This window comes from Lathamus discolor, chromosome W (genome assembly GCF_037157495.1).
Source record: "Lathamus discolor isolate bLatDis1 chromosome W, bLatDis1.hap1, whole genome shotgun sequence".
Lineage (NCBI taxonomy): Eukaryota > Metazoa > Chordata > Aves > Psittaciformes > Psittacidae > Lathamus > Lathamus discolor.
Genome location: NC_088908.1, coordinates 22,572,698 through 22,597,315, shown reverse-complemented (window position 1 = coordinate 22,597,315; position 24,618 = coordinate 22,572,698). Strand labels below are relative to the sequence as shown.

General features: G+C 45.4%; 1 protein-coding gene across 7 annotated transcripts in view; it reads right to left on the bottom strand.

Moving 5' to 3' along the window:
* Nucleotides 1-18,582, bottom strand: part of LOC136004208 (nuclear factor of activated T-cells 5-like) — a 219,307-nt gene extending 200,725 nt beyond the window's left edge. For 5 of the 7 annotated variants that reach the window (XM_065660496.1, XM_065660498.1, XM_065660497.1 and 2 more), the window contains exon 1: nt 18,066-18,582. In XM_065660496.1, coding sequence (XP_065516568.1) covers nt 18,066-18,138 — 73 coding nt within the window. In that variant the 5' untranslated portion in view covers nt 18,139-18,582. Of the gene's footprint in view, nt 1-17,375; nt 17,509-17,785; nt 17,870-18,065 lie in introns of those variants that run through there. The other 2 variants (XM_065660501.1, XM_065660503.1) reach the window with 2 other exon arrangements.
* Between the last annotated feature and the right edge of the window lie 6,036 nt (nt 18,583-24,618).

Below are 24,618 nucleotides of genomic sequence, written 5' to 3'. Positions count from 1 at the left end.
ACTGGTTCTGTAGTTAAACAGTAAGTTGGGGTACCATATGTCTGCCAGAGAGTTATGAAATCGAAACATAAAAGGAGATAAATAAATAAGATGAAGGGGCATACGAAATAGACTAAGGGGAGATGTAACCAGAGGCAGGACAGTTAGCAGACCTCCTTGGATGGATAAGGAGCTGCTGAGGAAAATTCAAAGGAAAAAAGAGGCTTATAAAAAATGGAAGCAAGGACAGGCGGCCTGGGTAGAGTACAGGGATGTTGTCCGGGAAGCTAGGGACCAGGTTAGGAAGGCTAAGGCCCAGTTAGAATTAAACCTAGCCAGGGATGTTAAGGATAATAGGAAGGGATTCTACAGGTACGTAGCAAACAAAAAACAGACTAGGGACAACATAGGCCCCCTGAGGAAGCTTTCGGGAGAACTGGCTACACAGGATTTGGAGAAGGCTGAGGTTCCTGGCCCTCCTGCTGCACTTCCTTCTAGTTGGGATGCAGCACTCCTGAGCTTGTAGCAGGTGATCCTTGAATATCAACCAAGAGTCTTGGGCTCCCCTGCCCCTCCAGGGCTATATCCCATGGAACCTTAATAAGCAGGCTCCTGAAGAGGCCAAAGTCTGCTCTTTTGAAGTCCAGGGCAGTGAGCTTGCTACACGCTCTTCTCACTCTCCTGGGGATCTCAAATTCAACCATCTCGTGATCGCTGCATCCAATGCTGCCCTGGAGTACCACATTCTCAACAAGCCCTTCCCTGTTGGTGAGCACAAGGTCAAGCACGGCACCTCTCCTGGTCGGCTCCTCTATTACTTGCAGAAGGAAGTTGCCTTCCACACAATCGAGGAACCTCCTGGATTGCTTGTGCCGTGCAGTGCCATCGTTCCAACAGATGTCAGGGTGGTTGAAATCCCCCATGAGAACAAGGGCCTGAGAGCGTGAGGCTTTTCGTATCTGTCTGTAGAGTGCTTCATCCACAGGTTCTCCTTGATCAGGCGGCCTGTAACAGATCCCCACAGTAATGTCTCCCACGGCTGTTTTCCCTTTAACCCTGACCCACAAACTCTCTGTAAACTGCTCACCTGCCCCCAGACAGAATTCCATACTCTCCAGCCTATCCCTAACATAAAGGGCAACTCCCCCTCCCCTCCTGCCAGGCCTGTCCTTTCTAAAGAGCCTGTAACCTTCCATTCCAACACTCCAGTCATAGGAGCCATCCCACCATGTTTCTGTGATGCCTATTATATCATACCCCCGTAGATGTATACACATCTCTAATTCCTCTTGTTTGTTCCCCATGCTATGGGCGTTTGTATAGAGGCATCTGAAATGAGCTCCAATTGAAGCCGGCTCGTTGGCTGGAGCAGCTGGAATATATCTACATTGTTCCGAGCATTTATTATAGGTGCTGGCAACTGACTGGGTGTGTTGGGATGGAACGATGCCCCCCTCCCCCAACACATCTAGTTTAAAGCCTCCTTGACCAGTCTGGCTAGCCTCCTACCAAAACTGTTCTTCCCCTTCTATCAGATCAGATCAGATGTTTCTAACTTTGATCTTCCTGACAGTTATCTTGACAGTTCAGAAAACTGCATTTCAAGAAGCTATACTGAGCACAACAGCACCAAACCATCAGGTCAATAGCCAACGATGCCAAATTTTCAATCTGGGGAAAACAAGATTTTGACAGGGTACTGCTTGGAACTGGACAAAACATTCAGAACTGAAATATTAATGAAAAATAATCAAGTAATATGATACCAGATTTACTTCTTATTGTAGCACATCAAAACTAGTGGACCCAAGTAAAATAATCAGCATTCCAGCACACCTGGCTATCAGAAGGAATGGAGCCTGCAACCCATCTTAGCAGAAAGGTACTCACTGCCACTCTTCCCAAAGCACTGCAAGAGCAGCAACAAACCCTGAAGATTAACAAAAGGCTATACAACACTGCTAGAAGGGATGCTCACCTAGTATAAAGGCTAGTGGTTCACAATGGGAAGCTGAAATTTGTAAGCGCTCCTTCTCTTCCTATTTTACTCTCGTCACCTCAGCATTTTTATATTCCAATATTATCCTGGGTTCAGCTGTAGCATTTATTTTTCTCCTTCCTTTCTTCATTCAACTCTCTTCCCCATGCCTCCGGGAGAGGGAAAGAAGAAGGGGGGAGCAAGTGAGTGAGCAGCTGTGTGGTTCTGAGTTATATGATTTTTCAAATATGATGGACAGTGGTTTACCAAATTCATTCACCAGCTCCTTCAAGAACCATGGATGGATTTCATCAGGTCCCATGGACTTGTGCATGTACAGGTTCTTAAAATGGTCTTGAACCAGATCCTCTCCTACAGTGGGCCTAAGGTCTTCATTCTCACAGTCCCTGTGTCTGCCTTCCAAGACTTGGGTGGTGGGGTCAGAGCATTTGCCAGTGAAGACCAAGGCAAAGAAGTCATTAAGAACCTCAACCTTCTCCAAATCCAAGGTAGCCAGTTCTCCTGATAGCTTCTGGAGAGAGCCCACATTGTCCCTAGTCTGTCTTTTATTGACTACGTACCTATAGAATCCCTTCCAGTTATCTTTCACATCCCTAGCCAAGTTTAATTCTAACTGGGCCTTAGCTTTCCTAACCTGGTCCCTAGCTTCCGTACAACATCCCTGTATTCTTCCTAGGCCGCCTATCCTTGTTTCCACCTTTTATAAGCCTATTTTTTCCCCTCAAAGTTTCCTAAACATCTCCTTATCCATCCAAGGAGGTCTCCTGGCCCTCCTGCTGCACTTCCTTCTAGTCAGGACACAACACTCCTGAGCTTGTAGCAGGTGATCCTTGAATATCAACCAACAGTCTTGGGACCCCCTGCCCTCCAGGGCTATATCCCATGGAACCTTTATAAGCAGGCTCCTGAAGAGGCCAAAGTCTGATCTCTTGAAGTCCAAGGCAGTGAGATTGCTGCACAGTCTTCTCACTATCCTGAGGGTCTCAAACTCGACCATCTCATAATCGCTAGAGCCAAGGCTTCCCTGGAACATCACATTTCCAAACAGCCCCTCCCTGTTGGTGAGCACAAGGTCAAGCATGGCACCTCTCCTTGTCAGCTCCTCTATTACTTGCAGAAGGAAATTGTCTTCCACACAATCGAGGAACCTCCTGGACTGCTTGTGCCGGGCCGTACCATCCCTCCAACAGATATCAGGGTGGTTGATGTCCCCCATGAGGACAAGGGCCTGCAAGCATGAGGCTCTTCCTATCTGTCTATAGACCATCCAGAGTCCTCTTGATCAGGCAGTCTGTAACAGACCCCCACAGTAATGTCCTCCATAGCTGTTTTCCCTTTGATCCTGACCCACAAATTCTGTGTTGACTGATCACCTGTACCCAGACAGAGTTCCATACTCTCCAGCCTATCACTAACATAAATAGCAACTCCCACTCCTCATCTGCCAGACCGATCTTTTCTACAGAGCCTGTAACCTTCCATTCCAACACTCCAGTCATAGGAGCCTCCCACCATGTTTCTGTGATACCAATTATATCATATATACATAGCTGTGAACACATCCCTAATTCCTCTTGTTTATTCAATCCCCTCCAGTGCTTTGGAACTTCACCCCTGAACAAGTGCAAAATCAGGAAAACCTACTAAAACACTTAAACAAGGTGTGCTGTCATCCTGGTCATACCAGAGAGGGACAACTCACTGCAACATGCTGGGGCTTGGCCTATACCTACAGAGTGTCTCTGTATCTGATGGCAAAGCAACAAACAATGCAGCTACTCAACCCCAACAACAGACAATGCAGCCACCCCTACCACAGTGATAGATACTGCAGCTAAACCAAAGGACCAATCTGAGCCAATACTGGTTGCCCCTATACGCAAGGGGAAAAGCAAACAAGAGGCACAAAGAGCAACCTGTACAGTGAAGAAAGATGAAGAAACAATGCACTTACTACACAGGACAGCATCTGAATGAGAGCTATTAATACAGGAATCAAAGGAAGAGGAAGAAGAGGTAACTTCTCGATCCCTGACCTTGAGTGAGCTGCAGAATATGTAAAAAGATTTCAGCAGTCTTCCAAGTAAGCACATCATCTCCTGGTTGCTCCAATGCTGGGGCAATGGGGAGGACAGTCACAAACTAGAAGGTAGGGAAGACAAGCAGCTGGGATCACTTGCTAGGGAAGGGGGAATTCACAAAGCAATTGCAAAAGATAAATGAGCCCTCAGCCTTTGAAAGCGGCTCTTGGCAGCTGTGAAGTAAAGGTTTCCCTAAAAGGACAATGTTATTTGTTGCTCAGTCAAGTGGACCGCAACAGAGAGAAGCATCCAGTCCCTGAGGGAATCAGCCATTGCAGAGATGATCTATCATAGGCTAGATGCTGGGAATGCACCCGTAGATCCAGATGAAGTCAAATATACATGACCCATGTGGAGGAAACTTTCACAGAGTGTGCCATGATCATATGCCCACTCATGGACATCAATAACATGGAGTGAGGCACCACCACCAGTCATGATGAAACCAGTCATCAACTCCGGGAGTCTGAAGACAATCTCAACCCTTCCATCATTTCAGCTGTGGAAAAACTCCTGACCCAGGAGTTCAAAGAAATCAGAGATAATTTATCAAGCTCTCCATGTATACTGACTCACGTCTCGGGTACTGACAAAAGGTGCCCTACAGCCCAAGAAAGAAGATAGAGGAGGTACACACCATGGGCCACCGTATGGTTTTATCTACAGGATCATGGAGAAGACATGAGAAAGTGGGATGGAAAACCTACCTCAGCTCTGGAGGAATGGGTGCATGAATTGAAGAGGAGAACAAGGGTCAAGGATGATCCTCCCATGAAAGCTGCTGTTCAAGTCTCTGGTGAGCAGCTTCCCAGTTGGAGTTGAAGAGCTGATTTTACTCCAACTCCTGCGATAAGGAGTTTTAGTCCCTTTCTACAAGACATAAGTGGACAATCTTTATGATCACTGTTAGAGGGGCCCTGCCTCCAGCCAGGTGGACACAGGGGACAATTTGATTTACTGGACTGTGTGGATCAGATGGACTGGCACATCAGTCCCACAGAAGTATAAGGCTCTAGTAGATACCGGTGCACAGTGTACCCTGATGCCATCAAGCTGTCAAGGGGTGGAACCCATCTATATTTCTGGAGTGACAGGAGGATCCCAAGAGTTGACTATACTGGAGGCTGAAATCAGCCTGACTGGGAGGAAGTGGCAAAAGCACCCCATTGTGACTGGTCCAGAAGCTCCATTCATCCTTGGCATAGATTACCTCAGAAGAGGGTACTTCAAAGATCTAAAAAAGCACCGATGGGCTTTCTGTATTGATGCTTTGGAGACAGAGGAAATTGAGCAGCTGTTCACCTTGCCTGGTCTCTCAAAGGACCCTTCTGCTGTGGGGTTGCTAAAGGTCAAAGTACCTGCAATACATTGATGACATTATTGTGTGGGGTGATACAGCAGAAGTTTTTGAGAAAGGGAGGAAAATAATCCAAATCCTGCTGAAAGCCGGTGTTAACATAAAAGACACTAAGGTCAAGGGACCTGCGCAAAAGATTCAATTCTTGGGAATAAAATGGCAAGATGGACATAGCCAGATCCCCACAGATATGATCAACAAGAAAGAAACACAAGCTTTCCTGGGTGTTGTGGGGTTCTGGAGAATGCACATCCCAAATTACAGTTTGAACTCAGGTTGCCCATGTTGGGCTAGATGTTCGAATGAAGGGTCTCCTCTACACATCATGCAACAGATGCTACATGGAGTTAGTGGGCTACACTAATTGCACAACAAGCTCGAATAAGAAATCCCAGTTATCCAGGAATTCTAGAAGTCATCATGGACTGGCCTGAGGGCAAAGATGTCGGAATGTCACCAGAGGAGGAGGTGATGAATGCTGAAGTGGCCCCATCACATAATATACTGTCAGAAAGTAAAAAACAGTATGCTTTGTTTACTGATGGGTCCTGCTGTTTTGTGGGAAAGCATCGGAGATGGAAGGCAGCTGTATGGAGTCCCCGACGACAAGTTGCAGAAACTGCTGAAAGAGAGGGTACACTGGGTCAGTTTGCTAAGGTGAAAGTAATCCAGCTGGCCTTGGATGTTGCTGAACAAGAAAAGTGGCCAGTACTTTATCTCTATACTGACTCATGGATGGTGGCAAATGCCCTGTGGGGGTGGTTGAAGCAATGGAAGCAGAACAACTGGCAATGCAGAGGTAAACCCATCTGGGCTGCTGCACTGTGGCAAGTTATCGCTGCCCGGGTACAGAACCCTGTGGTGAAAGTATACCATGTAGATGCTCATGTACTCGAGTCGGGCCACTGAGGAACACCAGAACAACCAACAAGTGGATAAAGCTGCTGACTGAAGTAGCTCAGATGGACTTAGATTGGCAACATAAGGGTGAAATATTTTTGGACCGGTGGGCCCATGACAGTTCAGGCCATCAGGGCAGAGATGAAACATACAGATGGGATTGTGATCGAGGAGTGATTTTCACAATGGACACTACTGCCCAGGTTATTCATGAGTGTGAAATATGTGCTGCAATTAAGCAAGCTAAATGGTTAAAGCCTCTTTGGCATGGAGGACGATGGCTGAAGTACAAATATGGGGAGTCCTGGCAGACTGACTACATCAAACTCCCACCAACCAGCCAAGGCAAGCGCCATGTGCTTACCATAGTGGAAGCAACCACTGGACGGCTGGAAACATACGCTGTGCCCCACGCCACTGCCTGGAACACTATCCTGGGCCTTGTGAAACAGATTTTGTGGCAACATGGTGTAAAGAATACAAGAATGATTCATGTCAAGAACTTGGGAATCATTGTTACCAATGCACCTGTGACCAGTGTACCATGTGCGGGATGTATAAAAATGACTTTGATTATAATAAATGTTGCTGTCAATATAATGAAGGGAGAGAAGAAGAAACAAAGGAATAGAATAGTCTTTAATCATTTTTGACTGTTAAAATAATAAGGTTTTGTTTTACTGCTTGAATGCTTTAAGGAAGGGGTTTATGAAACTTATGCTTTGACTAAATAACCATATAAGGATAGAACTAGGGCTGTGATTAAGCTTGTGATAAACGATTCTTTATTAATAAATTACCAAGGGGTTCAGTACGTCTTCCAAGAACTTTCTTCACCGAAAAGCAGACCTCGGCAACAAAAAAAGAACAATGAAAAGGGGCCACGTTGGCATTGGCTGAGACCCAAGACCAAGAAGTATAAGAGACTGGACCCCAAAGACCCCAGCATGCATCTTGGTGGAGCAGAGACTCCCCTACGCACCCAGCGCTGCTTGGTTATTGCCTCTCAATATTAATCAATTGTAATAAAATAATTAAATCAGACCATGGCTGAGACGGAATTTTTATAACAATGGCACCCCAGAGAGAACTGAGTCATAAAATGGGATTCATTGCTGGAATAACCTTATAGACACTTGGGCCAAAGAGCATGGCATTGAGTGGGTATATCACATCCCCTACCATGCACCAGACTCTGGGAAAATCAAACGGTACAATGGGCTGTTAAAATCTACACTTTGAGCAATGGGTGGTGGGACTTGCAAACATTGAGATACACATTTACCAAAGGCCACCTGGTTGGTCAACACTAGAGGATCTGCCAATAGGGCTGGCCCAGTCCAGTCAGAACTTTTACATACTGTAGAAGGGGATAAAGTTCCTGTGGTGCACATAAGGAATTTTCTGGGGAAGACAGTCTGGGTTATTCCTGCTTCAGGTAAAGGCAAAACTACTCGTGGGATTGCTTTTGCTCAGGGACCTGAGTATACATGGTGGGTAATGCGGGAAGATGGGGAAGTCCAATGTGTACCTCAAAGGGATTTGATTTTAGGGGAAAACAGCCAATGAGCTCAATTGTATGGTGTTGCCTGCTACGTAGCACTTCTTTAGCCCACCAACTAGATGTCTTCATGTCACCAGCGACTGGCCCTGACTTCCCTCTGATCATCATTCCAACAAAAAAAATGAACTTTGACAAAACCAGTCAAGCTCAACAGTGACCAGATGAGTTCCGTGGTGTCATCAACAGGCAACAATCCAACACTGCACATCATCTCTCCTGCTCTGAAAGGCTATTACAAGAGATGGAGTCTAACATCATGGACCATATGAACTCAGCAGTTTTACAGGAATTGGTCCATGCACTAAGGAGTGATATCTCTCTCTTTGTGTGTGCATGGATGTGTGTGTATATATATATATATATACACACACATATAAAGCAAGAGTGATGGTATATTGAAAAATGTGGGATCTAAGCATGACGGGAATGGTATGGAATAAGGGTGGATACTGTCCTGGGTTCAGCAGGAGCAAGTATTTTTCTCTTTCTTAATAGGCGGTGCAGTGCTATGCTTTTGACTTTCAGCCTGGGAACAATGCTGATAACACTGATGTTTTTAGTTGGTGCTCAGTAATGTTTACTCTGACCAAGGACTTTGTGAGTCTCATGCTCTGCCAAGGAGGAGGGGAAGTCAGGAGTAAAGAGGGACAAGACACCTGACCCAAACTAACCAAAGGGGTATTCCATACCACAGCATGTCATGCCCACTATATTAACTGGGGCAGTTAACCAGAAGGGCTAGATCGCTGCTCTGGTCAGTCTGGGTATCGGTCAGCACAAAACCACTACTGCTACCACCAATAATAATAATGATAAGGGAAATAACAAGGGGAGAGAATTTAAAACTAAAAGGGGAAAAGGAAGAGAAAACAATGAACACAAGCGATGCACAGGACAGTTGCTCACCACCTGCCGACCAATACCCAGCCTGAGCAGAGCAGTGATATCATTCCTTAGTCCATGGACCATCCCTATAAATTTTGCTGAATTTATTCAGTCCATGATGTCAGGCTCTATCTCTCGTGACAGTATTTCAAAGCAGAAGAGATGGTGTGTAGTGTTGGACTGCTGCCTGTTGACGACACCACTGAACTCATCTCTGGTCATTGCTGAACTTATCCTGTTTCATCGAAGTTCATTCTTTGTTGGGGTGGTGACTGGAAGGAAGTCAGGGTCAAATGATGCTGACGTGAAGACAGTTCTGGAAGACTCCCACTGCTGCTACCGGCTTTTCCTATTACTTTATTCTTTGCTGATCATTATGGCAGCACATATCTCCTTTTCAAAGCCCAGAGTGGTGGAAATGGGTATTTAGCTAATGGGCTATAGAAGCGTTACATAGCAGGCAACACCATACAATTGAGTTCATTGGCTGTTTTCCCCTAAAATCAAATCCCCTTCAGGTACACATAAGACTTCCCCATCTTTCCGCATTATCCACCAAGTATGTCCAGGTCCCCGAGCAAAAGCAATCCCACGAGAGGGTTTGCCTTTACCTGAAGCAGGAATAACAAAGACTGTCTTCCCCAGATAATTCCTTATGTGCACCACAGGAACTTTATCCCCTTCTACAATATGTAAAAGTTCTGACTGTACTGGGACAGCCTTGATGGCAGATCCCCTCGCGTTGACCAACCAGGTGGCATTTCCTATGTGGGTATTCCAATGTTTGGAAGTCCCACCACCCACTGCTCTCAGTATAGATTTTAACAGCCCATTGTACTGTTTGATTTTCCCAGAGGCTGGTGCATGGTAGGGGATATGATATACCCACTCAATGCCATGCTCTTTGGCCTAAGTGTCTATAAGGTTATTCCAGAAATGAGTCCTACTGTCTAAGTCAACACCTTCCAGAGTGGCATGCTGCCACAAGACTTGTTTCTCAAAGCCCAGGATATTGTTCAGGGCAGAGGTGTGGGGCACAGTGTATGTTTCCAGCCATCTGGTGGTTGCTTCCACAATGGTAAGCACATGGCACTTGCCTTGGCAGGTCAGTGGGAGTGTGACATAGTCAATCTGCCAGGCCTCCCCATATTTGTTTTTCAGCCATTGTCCCTCATACCAGAGAGGCTTTAAAGGCATGGCTTGCTTAATAGTGGCACGTTTCACAGTCGTGAATAACCTGGGCAATAGCGTCTATTGTTAAATCCACCCCTTGATCACGAGCCCATCTATATGTTGCATCTCTGCCTTGATGGCCTGAAGTGCCATGGGCCCTCCTGGCTCTGCTCTTGTGAGACCTCACTTCAAGTAATGCACACATTTCTGGTATCCTCAACATAAAAAGGACATGGAACTGCTAGAATAAGTCCAGAGGAGGGCCACAAGGATGATCAGGGGGCTAGAGAACCTCCCGTATGAAGACGGGCTGAGAAAGTTGGGGCTGTTCAGCCTGGAGAAGAGAAGGCTGCCTGGAGACCTCATAGCAGCCTTCCAGTATCTGAAGGGGGCCTATAAGGATGCTGGGGAGGGACTCTTCATTAGGGAATGTTGTGGTAAGACAAGGGATAATAGGGTCAAAACTTAAATAGGGGAAGTTTAGACTAGATAAAAGGAAGCTCTGTACTGCGAGGGTAGTGAGGCACTGGAATGGGTTGCCCAAGGAAGTTGTGAATGCTCCATCCCTGGCGGTGTTCAAGGCCAGGTTGGACAGAGCCTGGAGTGACATGGTTTAGTGCAAGGTGTTCCTGCCCATGGCAGGGGTTTTGGAACTAGATAATCTTAAGGTCCTTTCCAACCCTAACTACTGTATGACTGCTAATCTAAATCCATCTAATTCACTTTAGTCTTAGCAGCTTTACCCACCTGTTGGTTGTTCTGATGTTCCTCAGTGGCCTGACTCTTAGGTACATGAGCATTCATGTGGTATAGCTTCACCACCACGTTCTACATCAAGCAGTGATATCTTGCCACAATGTAGTAACCCAGATGTGTTTATCTTTGCGTTGCCAGTTACTCGGTTTCCATTGCATCTACAGCCCCCAAAGGCCATTTGCCACCATCCATGACACAGTATAGAGAAGTACTGGCCATTTCTGTTGTTCTGCAATGTTCTAACCCTTGATAGACATGATGGATAGATATGCTTGATTGATATGCTGGAGGGAAGAGATGCCATCCAGAGGGACCTTGACATGCTTGTAAGGTGGGCTGATGCCAACCTCATGAAGTTCAACCATGACAAATGCAAGGTCCTACACCTGGGTTGGAGCAATCCCAAGCACAGCTACAGATTGGGCAAAGAAGAGATTCAGAGCAGCCCTGCAGAGAAGGACTTGGGGGTGTTGGTCGATGACAAAATGAACGTGAGGCGGCAGTGTGCGCTCGCAGACCAGAAAGCCAACTGTATCCTGGGCTGCATCAAAAGGAGCATGACCAACAGGTCAAAGGAGGTGATCCTGCCCCTCTACTCTGCTCTTGTGAGACCTCACCTGGAGTATTGTGTGCATTTCTGGTGTCCTCAACATAAAAAGGACATGGAACTGCTGGAACAAGTCCAGAGGAGGGCCACAAGGATGATCAGGGGACTGGAGCACCTCCTGTATGAAGACAGGCTGAGGAAGTTGGGGCTGTTCAGCCTGGAGAAGAGAAGGCTGCGTGGGGACTTCATAGCAGCCTTCCAGTATCTGAAGGGGGCCTATATGGGATGCTGGGGAGGGACTCTTCGTCAGGGACTGTAGTGACAGGACAAGGGGTAATGGGTTAAAACTTAAACAGGGGAAGTTTAGATTGGATATAAGGAGGAAATTCTTTCCTGTTAGGGTGGTGAGACACTGGAATCAGTTGCCCAGGGAGCTTGTGAGTGCTCCATCCCTGGCGGTGTTCAAGGCCAGGTTGGATGAAGCCTTGTGTGGGATGGTTTAGTGTGAGGTATCCCTGCCCATGGCAGGGGGGTTGGAACTAGATGATCTTGAGGTCCTTTCCAACCCTAACTATTCTATGATTCTGTGATGCTATGATAGCTTGATGGCATCAGGGTACACTGTGAACCAGTTTCTACTAGAGCCTTATACTCCCTCATACTCGCCTTATAATCCCACAGGTTGAGATAAGACCAGTCCAGTAACTAAGGTATTATACAAAACTACTACTGCTACCACCAATAATAAGGGAAATAACAAGGGGAGAGAATATATAACTAAAAGGGGAAAGGAAAAGAAAACAATAAACACAAGTGATGCACAATACAATTGCTCACCACCCGCCGATACCCAGCCTGACCTGAGCAGTGATCTGCCCTTCCAGATGACTCCCTCCAGTTTATATACTGGGCATGACATGCTGTGGTATGGAATACCCCTTTGGGTAGTTTGGGTCAGGTGTTTTGTCTTTGTTTCCTCCCAGCTTCCTGTGCCCCTCTCCTCACTGGCAGAGCTTTAGAGACTGAGAAGTCCTTGATCAAAGTATTACTTGGCAACAACTAAAACATTGGTGTTACCAGCATTGTTCCCAGGCTGAAAACACAGCACTGCACCAGGTACTAGGAAGGAGGAAAATAACTGTTACAGCTGAACCCAGGATACCGATGCACAGTAAACAAGACCAGGGAGAACAACGTTACAAATATCAGAAGTATACAGAAGTAAGATACCCATTTTAGACTGGTTTTCTAATCCCATTCATCTTGCCACCACAAAAAACAATTGTTTTGGCACAATGCAGAGAACAGTACATGGGTGAGAACAAACAGCAGGAAAAGGGGTCCCTTATAACAGCACTGTCACCAGAACATTCAAATTACAGTGTGGAAAGCTGTGAAATCAAAATCCTCCCCCTCCCCCTCCCCCTTACCCCCAGCACCACACAATCATCTTGAAGCAAGATTTTCAATGCTTTTGTTTTTAAAGCAAATAAACTAGTAATATTCAAAGTGGAAATAGACATTTACAGGGCTGACACAGAATAACTCAATGGATTCCACACCCCAGTTACTTGATTTAAGTCAGAAGTTGCTGGGGTCAGCTGGCAAAGCTGCAACAGGGAGGTGCATGCAGTCCATCCCTCAGCACTGCTTGTCCAGCATGGCACCTTCTGCGAGCTACAAAAAGCAGCTAAGTATTATTAAAAAAGAAGCTAAGTATTATTCCTGTTCCTAAAACTGCTAGTACTAGTTCATAAGGTTCAAAACCAAAAGCAGGTTTTTCCTGGTTTTATAAAGCATCTGTTCCATCCCTTTGATAATTCCATTACCAGAATTATCCCTCGGATCATGGAAAGAAAAATGTTCTGATAGGAAAAAGAAAAAAGAATCACGCAAAACCATGTGTTGCACCAACAATTCTTAGTAAATACAAGTAGATTACTGTCATTTAACATTTAAGCACAGAGGAAAATTGAGTTTTGACTATATGACATTTTTAGGGCAAAAGAGCTACTTAGGAAACTACAAACATTTGTCTCGATGCTTCCAAATTCCAGAGTCTCACAGTTTTACAGTTACTCAGCTGTGCAAAGAAAAATCAGATGGGGGAGATGATGAATGAAAAGTTCTGATTTACTTGCTGCAGTGCAAAAATGCAACTTCATCAATACACACACATTACTTTGTAATTGTTCAAAATTAATATATTATCTAAATTAATCATACATTTAATCAGTTTGGCTTTAGTACCCCACACTTGATTAACTGCTTTAATAACAGTTTCTCAGCCCTGCCTGTTGACAATAAATAGCTAACTGTGCTATATCTGAATGGTGAATATGATATTCAACCACAGAACAACTAGCCTCAAGGTTTTAGGCTTTATGCTCCAGTGATTTGTTTTTTATTTTACTACATTACTAACTTGTATGACCATTTGGGTTATTTTATTTCAAACAAGACATATGTTACATAAAGATGGGAATTAAACCCATTACATTCTAAAGATTTTCAGCATTCAAAATGGATAAATTTTTGTACAAGTCTACCGTCTTCCTGTTAGGAGATACCATCCTTCTGCAAAGGTTATAAAGGATTGTCCTGGGTTGAGCAGCAGCAGTCATTTTTCTCCTTCTTAGGAGCTAGTACAGTGCTGTGTTTTGATCTTTTGGCCTTGGAACAGTGGTGATAACGCCGATGTTTTCAGTTGCTGCTCTAATGTTTGGTCTGGCCAAGGACTTTCTGAGCCTCATGCTCTGCCAGGGAGGAGGGGAGGCCGGGAGGAAGCAGAGACAGGACACCTGACCCAAACTGACCAAAGAGGTATTCCATACCACAGCACGTCATGCCCAGGATGTAACTTAGAGTGCCCCGGAAGGGGTAGAGGGACTACAGGGCTGGACGAGGTATCGGTCCGTGCTCGGCTGGGGGGAGTGGGACGAGTTATCGGTGGGCTGGTGTTGAGGTGTTGTATTCTTTCCTCTTGTTATTTCCTTTATCATTATTATTATTGGTGGTAGCAGTAGTGATTTGCGTTATACCTTAGTTACTAAACTGTTCTTATCTCAACCCGTGGGAGTTGCATTCTTTTCGATTCTCCTCTCCGTCCCTCCAGGAGCAATCCTCCTCCAGGGGAGGGCAAGAAGGGGGGAGAGTGAGTAAACGAGGTTTGTGGTTGGGTTTAAACCACGACAAGGATATACTTCTTTTAAAAAATACTGATTATACATAAAAAGATGGGTTTTAGTCCTTAGCATAAGTCAGCTCCTCAGGAGCTGTGGGGATGAACTTCAGTAAACCTGCCTTAGAATCAATACTTCATATTTATTTCTAGCAGCTATAAACAGTCATATTCAGGAGGCCTGCAACTTAAAAGTATGGTTTCACTACCATTTTAAGCCAATATAAGCTGGCACTACTGGTGAAAGAAATAGTCCTATCCTTCCCAACTGATAGTTTCCACGTCCTTTCCTTGAGTCAGCACAAGCCATTCATGAAGACCCACAGCAAACATGACCAGGATACTTACCTAGTTTAAAAATCAACATTTCTCTCCCCCTTTTCCTTTTTGTTGTTAGGGGGCAGGGTGAGAATAAACAGAGGAAAAGTTGATTTCATTGTAACATGACTACTCCCCAACCACAGCTACAGGTTGTGCAGAAAAGAGATTCAGAGCAGCCCTGTGGAAGACTTGGGGGTGGAGCTGGCAGTGTGCACTCACAGCCCAGAAAGCCAACCATATCCTGGGCTGCATCAAAAGAAGTGTGACCAGCAGGTCGAAGGAGGTGATCCTGCCCCTCTACTCTGCTCTTGTGAGATCTCACTTGGAGTATTGTGTACAGTTCTCCCGTCATCAACATAAAAAGGACATGGAACTGTTGGAACAAGTCCAGAGGAGGGCCACAAGGATTATCAGGGGACTGGAGCACCTCCTGTATGAAGACAGGCTGAGAAAGTTGGGGCTGTTCAGCCTGGAGAAGAGAAGGCTGCCTGGAGACCTCATAGCAGCCTTCCAGTATCTAAAGGGGGGCTATAGGGGATACTGGGGAGGGACTCTTCATTAGGGACTGCAGTGACAGGACAAGGGGTAAAGGGTTCAAACTTAAACAGGGGAAGTTTAGATTGGATATAAAGAAGATGTTATTTACTGTAAGGGTGGTGAGGCACTGGAATGGGTTGCCCAGGGCCTTGGGTGACATGTTTTAGTGTGAGGTGTCCATGCCCATGGCAGGGGGGATGGAACTAGATGATCATCAGGTCCTTTCCATCCCTAACTGTTCTATGATTCTAACCTAGTTCTCTACATGGCCACAAGAGTTGGCATGAACAGAGCAGTACGGAACACACAGGGTACTAGACTGCTTGAACTCAGCAATTGGGAATTCATACTGTCTGGAATTGCTAATGAAGCCACACCTACAAGGATGAAAATTGGAAGATAAAGTATTTAGATAATCAAAATATTCCCTTTTCCAAGCCACACATAAATGAAAAGAAATAACTCAAATTATCATATCAGATTTTACATTAATGACTCTCCCTTTGGCTCAACTGCCATATCATCTCAAGTTCACTTTTAAGAGCAGGCAAGTGTGTTTTTATCTGTACCTTAAGACTCTTCTACTTTAGTCTGTATGTTTGAAACCCCCTTACTCCCATGACCACTCCAATCTCGCAGCTTCTCTTGATTTCATGGTCTCTCCATCTCCAGACCACAGGGATCCTCACTGACAAACTTACAAGATGGGTTTCACTAAACTGAAATCATCCTGATGCACACACAGGAATGTAATTCAGAGGAAAAGTTACTGACCCCAGTTCAATCTGCAAGATGGATTCCAAACTGTGGAGTAGCTACATTTCTAAAATGAGAGCAGTTATGATAAACTACATGCTCCTAACACACCCTCATCACAAATGCATATTTGTGGCTTTCACACTTTGTTTAGACCTTTCCCTTTACCTCATCAGCTGTATTCATAATCCAGGGCATTAATCGCTCCAGAAAAGTATATTCATTGGTTCTAAATTTTATTTTAAATTAAACTGCATTTCAACTTAACATCTCCTTGATCTTTTGTTATGACAAAGCATGACAACCTTGCTTTAACCTCTTTACAACCACTCACTGCTTTATATACCTCTATCATGTGCCATCTTGTTTGGATCAAGCAGCTCATTATGACAACTCTTAAACATCCCTCTCTAGACCTTTTCTAGCTCTGAACCTGCATCAACACCACTGGAAGGAAAAAAATACACTATTGATTAATCAGTTTGAGTGACTGCTTCAGGTAGGAAAAGGATCCCAACCATTCCATTAAAAATAAAGATGCTGGGAATTCATAGCAAGATCGGAGAGTTCAAAAGTTCTGCTCAATTAAGCACAAGTCCTTACAGAAACTCAGCAACTTACATGGAACCTTTTTTATTTTTTCTTTTTTTACAAATTAACACTGCACACTTCTCAAATATCCAATACAATAAATGGTCACTTTGATGGAGCATTAGCACCTGGTTTTTTGTTTTTTTTTTTTTTTTTTTTGGGGGGGGTTAAATCAAACTGCCCTGTTTCAAAATACTCTTTTCCCTTCTGCTGCCCTCACTAGGACTGAAACCAACTGGAACACATATGTGTTAGGGAACAGGAGAGCAGTAACATCTTTAATAAAATTTGCAAACTATTACACACTGGTGATAGCTTTAAGATCTCTAAACAGCAGGACAATGAGTACTTTGAGAGCTTTAAATGTGTGCTCTGATTCGGTTAAAGTCCTTTTATTTCCTGTAGCTTCACCACTAACAACACACAACTCAGTTATGAACACACTGCAATTAATTCCAGAAATCCCGTAAGAATATTAAACTTCACTTAGGTACCTTCACTTCAGGGTAATAAAAGACTGCCCGTTTCTTCTGTCATACCCCCTGCCCAAGCTGCTCCCTACCAGCTGTGCTCAACAAACTACTTGTAGCAACTTATGTTTATTAAACAAAGGCAAAGTAAGAAATTGCGTGGCACATAACATTTCCCTGAACATACATACCCTTAGTTAGTATGCGATTCTCAAAACACAAGTTTTATGAAAATAGGCCTTTCGTTCATTTACTTTTAACATTCCCCACGTTCTCACCTGGGCTCCACTTCCCACGGCCCAGCGATGCCGTTTTACCCCTGCTCCGCAAGTTAACAGCCGGGGATGCTTCGAGCCCCCGGCCTGGAAACCAGCCCTCCACTTTCGGGGGCTCCTGGCTAATTTCTAACCCAAACCAGAGCGTTCAGGTTCGCTCCGAGGCCACCGCTTTCACCGAGGCCCTTTCCCGAAACTCGTAAACAGCTTTCGGGAAGCCTGGAGCCGCCCACGCCCCATTACTTCGCGCTCCCCCAACTCCAAGCCTAAGCGGCCATTCCCACCCCCCGCGGCAGCGCCGCCAAACAGCGAAATCAACCGGGCGGCGAGCGGGACCACGGCTGCACTCCCGGCCAGCACCAGCGGGGAGATAGGGATCAGGAAGGAAGAGAAAGAGAAAGGAAGCCCCTCACCGCGGCGCCGCTCTCGCGGGGGCCGCCGCCCGACCCCGAGCACAGAAACCTGTCGGGATACATTCTTGAGACCACCTCGGCCAGGCCATGAATGTAGCCGGGGAAGCCAGGCTCTGCTCGAGCATCCCGATACGGCCCATAAGCCGGCAGCGTGGGGGGAGTGGTTTGGGTCGGACGAAGTTTCCCGCCGTCGCCTAGAAGGAGGTAAGGCCGGCCATTAACGACAACTAACGGCGCGGGCACGGCGCACCCCAGCCTCCCGGCCCGGTGCCACACTCACCCTTGGAGTAGAGGGATTTGGGAGACTCGAGATCAAGATCAGCGCTGAGCAGAGAAATGAAGTCCGAGGGCATCGCAGCTCCGCGGCCCAACAGGGACGAGGGAAGCAGCGGGAGGAGGAGGCAGGGTAGGAAGAGAAGCGCAGCTGCCTCCGCCGCCCCGGGGTGGGGAGAGGAGACACCAGCAAACAAGAGCACGGCGCTCCACACGTCGGAACCACGAATTTGGCTGAGTCGAGCCAGGCCGAAGGCTCCACTCGCCGTCAGGACCGGGCACCACTACCCGCCACTACTGACAAGAACCAGCTACTACCAACAGAACCCAACCAAACGCCTCCTCAAACACCCACTCCACGCCTGCGCAGACGCCGAGAGAAAAGAGACAAGGTGTAGAGAGCGCACAGGGAACACCAGTACTGCCAACCTGCGCATGCGCCCCGAATGGGCGGGGAGGCACGGTGAGACAGCCGCCGCCGCCACCACCACCAATGCCGTACTACGTATGCGGAAAAGGGAGGGGAGGTCAGAGGCTGGAGGTCGGCGGAAGGAAAAGCTGTCGTGGGGGTTGCGGGGGTTGCGGAAGCGTCTAGAAGGAGGCGGCGGTAGGCCCTGAGGGACCGTGTGGTGTTGAGGAAACTGCAGCCTGCGGGGTAGGTGCCGTCACCGCCCGAAATGCAGTGCGGAGAGTTCATGGTCCAAGCAAATTGCTCTGTGTTGTCCCAAATGAAGAAGTGGCTATTTCTAAGCAAACAGAATGCAAATAATAGAATCATAGTCACAGACTGGTTTGGGTTGGAAGAGACCTTATTAAAGCTAATCTAATTCCAACCCCTGCCCTGCAGGGGCACTTTCCACTTGTGAAATATGAACTCACTCCTCTAAACGAGATAACAGGGTCTTATTGAGGGACAAAGTCAATAAAACAAAATCAACAGCACTGGGCGTGTGACTGTAGCCAGAGGTGCAAATGATTAGTATTTGTTACAGGTTTATATACTTTCACTCTTGCATTATTTACATAAATATTCATAATTCCGATGTATAGGCGGGGAGTATTATAACTAGCTCCAGGAACTTATTATCATAAGTCTCCTACTCTTGGCATCTGCCACTGCTCTCTGGTGACTGTGGGCAGAGGTCTTGAGGATGAAGTAAGCAGTCTTCCTCTTGTGAGTATGATACAGGGATTGACTCCACAACTCGTTAAAGTTGTAAAGTAGGTATGCTTTTTATTTAGCACTGAGGTGCATGGGGATAGCTCCTCCAAAGTATGCACACCCAGGGTCGTTTTTCTTTACATTTATTCCCTTAAGGCATACATATGCATTAGATTACTGATACGCCTATACATATTTAGTATCTGTCCCCGCTTCGTATTATAATGAGCTAGAAGGTCCTTTGCGCCTGCGCAGTGCCCCCCTCTGGTCATGGGCAGGGGTCTCAAGATGAAGTAAATGAGTCTTCCTCCTGTGAGTAGGGGTCTTCAAGATGAAGTAAATGAGTCTTCCTCTTCTTAAACTTTTCACCTTTTAATCTTCACGCATAGCCTTAGGGTTTGGTCAGTATCCCAGCCATAAACCATCTGCTTCTCCCCCTTATCAATAGACTGAGGCATCTGCTTTTCCTTATCAGTAGTTGCTTATCAATAGAACCAGGCCTCTGCTTCTCCCCTTATCAGTAGTTTGTGCCTTTGTTCTGCTTAGTAGGCATGATAGGTGTTTACAACAGACAATACTTTTCTTTAAGCAAGTGAATTCCTCTAACCCCCTTATACACTCCCCTGTACATTAGTCAGACCCCCCTGTATTACCCCCCTTTTACATTGGTTAACCCTGTATCAATCCCCCCTTTTCTATAAAGTAAGTAAATTCTTTTACTATATACTATATTATTTATGACAGAGCTATCCATGTTTTTTTCTATCGATTTATGAAGTGATTTTGATATACATTGTATTATGCAAGGTACAATCATTAAAATGAGTAGTCCTATAGCTAAGATCAGAAGGCCTTGTTTAAGTATTTCCCTGAACCATCCAATAACTCCTAGGTTATTTAGCCTTTCATCCAATCTGTCTCCAACAATTTTAAGCTCTTGCATGTTTTCTTGCAATTTTCGCAGCTTAGCATGAATTGATTCAGAATGGTCAGATAAGTTCATGCAGCACATACCTTCGAAATCCTCACGACCATGGCTATGGGCCAATGATAAAAAATCAACTGCTGCTCGGTTTTGTAAAGATGCGTATCTTACACTATCTATGTCTGTGGCAAGTGAGGATATCACATCTGAAGTTATATTTAATTGCTTAGCTGCCCAGCATGCCAAACGATGTATATCTGCCAATGCTTTCCCCGCAGCTATACCTGGTACAAATAATGTCGCCAAAAATCTTGCTGTGCGATTCCAAATTCTTAAAGTGGAATTGCAATTCGGGCCTAATTGCTCAACGGATCATTTGTCTCTGTGGAGGCTGCCCTTCATGTCCTGGACTAAATGCCTTTTGGAGGCTGCAAACAGGGACAATTTACCTAGATAGCATGGTCCTCCAAAGGGTTTGGAAGGAATTCCTGGCCATGCTTGGTCTCCACATATCAAGAAATATCCTGGGGGAAGAGCTTTGGGTATTTTATCATTGTATCATAACATTGGAGATGATCCTGAGCAGTAAGCGGTTATATTATGATAACATGTCTTCCCACTAGTTACCTTGGTCTCAGGTACTTGGCTTGACCATGTATTAAAAGTTATACAGCTCCCAAGAGTTGGAGTTCTTGCGTTGGGATAGTGGAATGATTTAAGTTATACCCATTTGGGCTGATGCAACTGTCCAATTGGTCCCTCGAGCTCTCTTGACCATTTCGATTATTGTGATAAGATTTAAAATTGAGTCATTCCTTATCCATCCCTGAAAATCAAAGGGGCTCAAGTATGGTATACCAATTAGGCATGTTTGAAAAAGATTTCCCACCTGTGCCAAGGTCAGACAGAAATCAGTAACCCCAGTCTTGTTTGCCCATGTGAGCCAGACATTTGTGTTTGACCCCAATATTGATGTTTCTTTTTCTATGGCTTGGACCATGGTATAGGTATAAAGGATTAATATCAATAACTGCTTCATTTTACCTATGCTACTTAAATATATGTCTATTATAATTGGGCCAAGCTTCATGCAATATGTGTAGCACTTGCACTACACTATCCTTATCTCATATCCAGGTAATAAGTGATACCTGGATTTATATTCTGATTACAATTGCAACATTGTGTTGACACCCATGGATCACTCTATCTTTCACAAGTTAGTTTTAATTTCAGTCTGTTATTACCGCTTGATGTGATTTTCCAGGGAGCCTTTGGAGCCTTCTTGACTCGAGTATGACGAATCCAGACGTTTTGTTCTCTAATTTTGATAGCTGTGAAAGTTGTGAGTAGTACTTGGAACGGCCCTTTCCACCTTGGTTCGAGATCTTCTTCCCCTGTGGGTCTGAAAGATTTTATATATACATAATCTCCAGGTTGTATATTATGTATAGGACTATCCAGTCCTCTGTTTCGAGTTCCAGCCACATGTTTTTCAATTTTCCTGAGTTGTTTTCCTAACTCTATTATATAGTTATTCATAGTCTCTTCTCCCACTTGGAGAGACGTTCCCTGTATCAAGTAGGGGTCTTCAAGATGAAGTAAGCAGTCTTCCTCACAGTGTACTTTTCACCTTTGGCACAGTTGGACGCCCCAGTAATCACAGAACTAGCTGAAACCAGCCATATCTGTAATTCTTCTGATAACTAGCAAAGATTTAGAACAGTGTGACCTTCCTTCAAAATTTATTGCAGGATGGGCAGACAAGGAGTATCCAAAGCTAGCAGATGTTTGGGAGGCTCTGTCTCTAAACTAACTGATAAGTAGAAGGATGGTGTGAAATAACTCATTCATGTTTAGTGGGGCCATTAAATCCTGTTATCTCACCACAGACTTACAACACCTTGTTCTTTAAAGCTAAAGGTACTTTAGAAGACTAGTGTGAAACAATTAACTCATGTTTAGTGGGCCCACTAAATTCCACAAACTTACAACACAAACATTGTTCTCTTTCTACAACCTAAGTTAAGCTAAAAAGTACTTTATGTTTTCCAGGCACTAGCTTTTCTTATATCAAGCCCCTCCCCCCCCCCCCCCTTCTTTCTTTTACCTTTACAAATTCTTTTGCTATGTGACTCCTTTTTGCTCAAGAGTTCTGGCCATTTTCAACTTGTTGTCTAATCTTGTGTCCTTAGCGAGCTTTGTTTCTGTTACTGTGAACTCATACAGTTATATCCACATAGCCACACCTATGACTTGTGAAAGCCAATACATTCATGTGTTTATCACACACTAGACCAAGTTGCTCCAAGCCCTGTCCAACCTGGCCTTGAACACTGCCAGGGATGGGGCAACCACAGCTTCTCTGAGCAACCTGTGCCAGGGCCTCACCACCCTCACAGGGATTAAAACATACTTGCTTGTTCTTCCTAAAGTCTCACCTCAATCTCCTCTCTGTCAGTTTAAAGCCATTCCCCCTTGTCCTGTCCCTACATGCCCTTGTAAAAAATGTGGAGAATTGACAGTGGTTTTTAATTACATGAAAAACAATGGCATAGACCTTAAGAAAACCAGTACCCTGGATGTGGGTAATTTGGAGACCAGGATTACTGAACAGTTCAAGGGGTGAGGGAGTTTGGGAACCCCTTTTCCTGGTGACAAAGGTGTAAGGAGGATGGGGAGGTGAGGAAAGGTCATGCACACAGATTTAATGTTATTTAAATCAGGGCCTGATTTGTGAGCTGATGGAGGTGCCAGGCAAATGCTTAAACTGTGAAAAATGGAGATGAAGAAGCTGTAAACAGCTGATGCATACCTCAGGCTCTGTAGAGGGTCCAGTTGTCTCCTGTCCCCCTGGCAGCCAGCTCCAGTATCAGTCTGATCTCAGATCTCAGCAGAATTGCTCTCCAAAAAACACTCATCAGCTTCAGAAAACTCACTGCACCTCACCAGCCCTGGCTGAGGCACACAGGAGGGTTTCATGAACACCATGCACTGCTGGCTGCCCACTGGTTGGTCAGTCACCATGGGCCAGCCTCCCCAGTATCCACCAGATGCCTGACAACACTCTTGCGCTAATGTCATAGTTGCTTCAGTGCTTTGAGTGCTGGGGTTTCATTCTGCCATGTTACCCACGTGAGCAGGGCACCAGCATGGTGCCTGTGGAGTCGGTATGGCAAGGAATGCATAAGGCATTGTCGTGGTTTAAGCCCAGCCTAAAACTCAGAATCATGCAGCCGCTCGAAAGAATGTAACTCCCATGTGTTGAGATAAGAACAGTCCAGTAACTAAGGTACCATACAAAACTACTACTGCTACCACCAATAATAATGATAAGGGAAATAACAAGGGGAGAGAATACAATTGCTCGCCACCCTCTGACCGATACCCAGTCAAACCCGAGCAGCTATCTGGGTCTCGGGGAAAATCTCTTGGTGGTTCTCCTACACTGTCTTTTAACCCTAGACAAGATGCAAACCCGATCCTGCTTAACTTTCAAGATCAGACAATATAGGGTGTTCTCATGGTGGTATGGCCGTGGGTAAAAAGCACACTGTATTGTGTGGCAATGTTGTATACTGTGCTGTTCCCCAGCACAAGCAGTAGTCAGGTTTCAAGTGTATTCAAAGACCATCCAAAACCTTTAGAACTCTCAAATGATGCTGTAAATAGCCTGGTGGGGGAGCAGGGGGTGTAAGGGAATGTCTCCTTCATAAGTTGACCCCCCAAGGAGAAAAAAAAAGGTGTGTAATTCCTAAAAAATTCCATTACATGCCTCCCAAAGTACAGAGGTGATGACCACACTGTGAACGCATGCCAGACCAGTTTCATGATCAATGACTCTATAGTATTACAAGTCATTACCATGAAGTACAGCAAAACAATAACCTTAGCCTAGGCCTCCTAGCTGATAAACACTAAAACAACAAATACTGGCTGTAAGTAAGGTATGACATGCTGAAACTCTGAGACCAAGTACAACAAATCTGAGAGCAAATCAACATTGTGATGAGTGGCTATTAATCTGAAACAATGAATGCTTATCACATACAATTCGACACACTCTGGTCAGATCTATCATTATCTCAACCCTTTGTGCCCCATGTTGGGTGCCAAAAGGAACTGTCACGGTTTAAGCCCAGCTGGTAACTCAGAACCATGCAGCCACTCACTCACTCCTCCCCTTCTTCCCTTCTTCCCCCCCCCCCCCCCCCCCCCCCCCCCCGCTCCCAGAGGGATGGGGAGGAGAAACCAAAGAATGTAACTCCCACGGAGTATAATACAAAACTACTACCACCACCAATAATAATAATGATAAGGGAAATAACAAGGGGAGAGAATACAGTTGTTTACCACCCTCCAACCGATACCCAGCAGACCGGAGCAGAGAACTGGGCCTTCTGGTTAACTCCCCCCAGTTTCTATACTGGGCATGACATGCTTTGGTATGGAATACCCCTTTGGCTAGTTTGG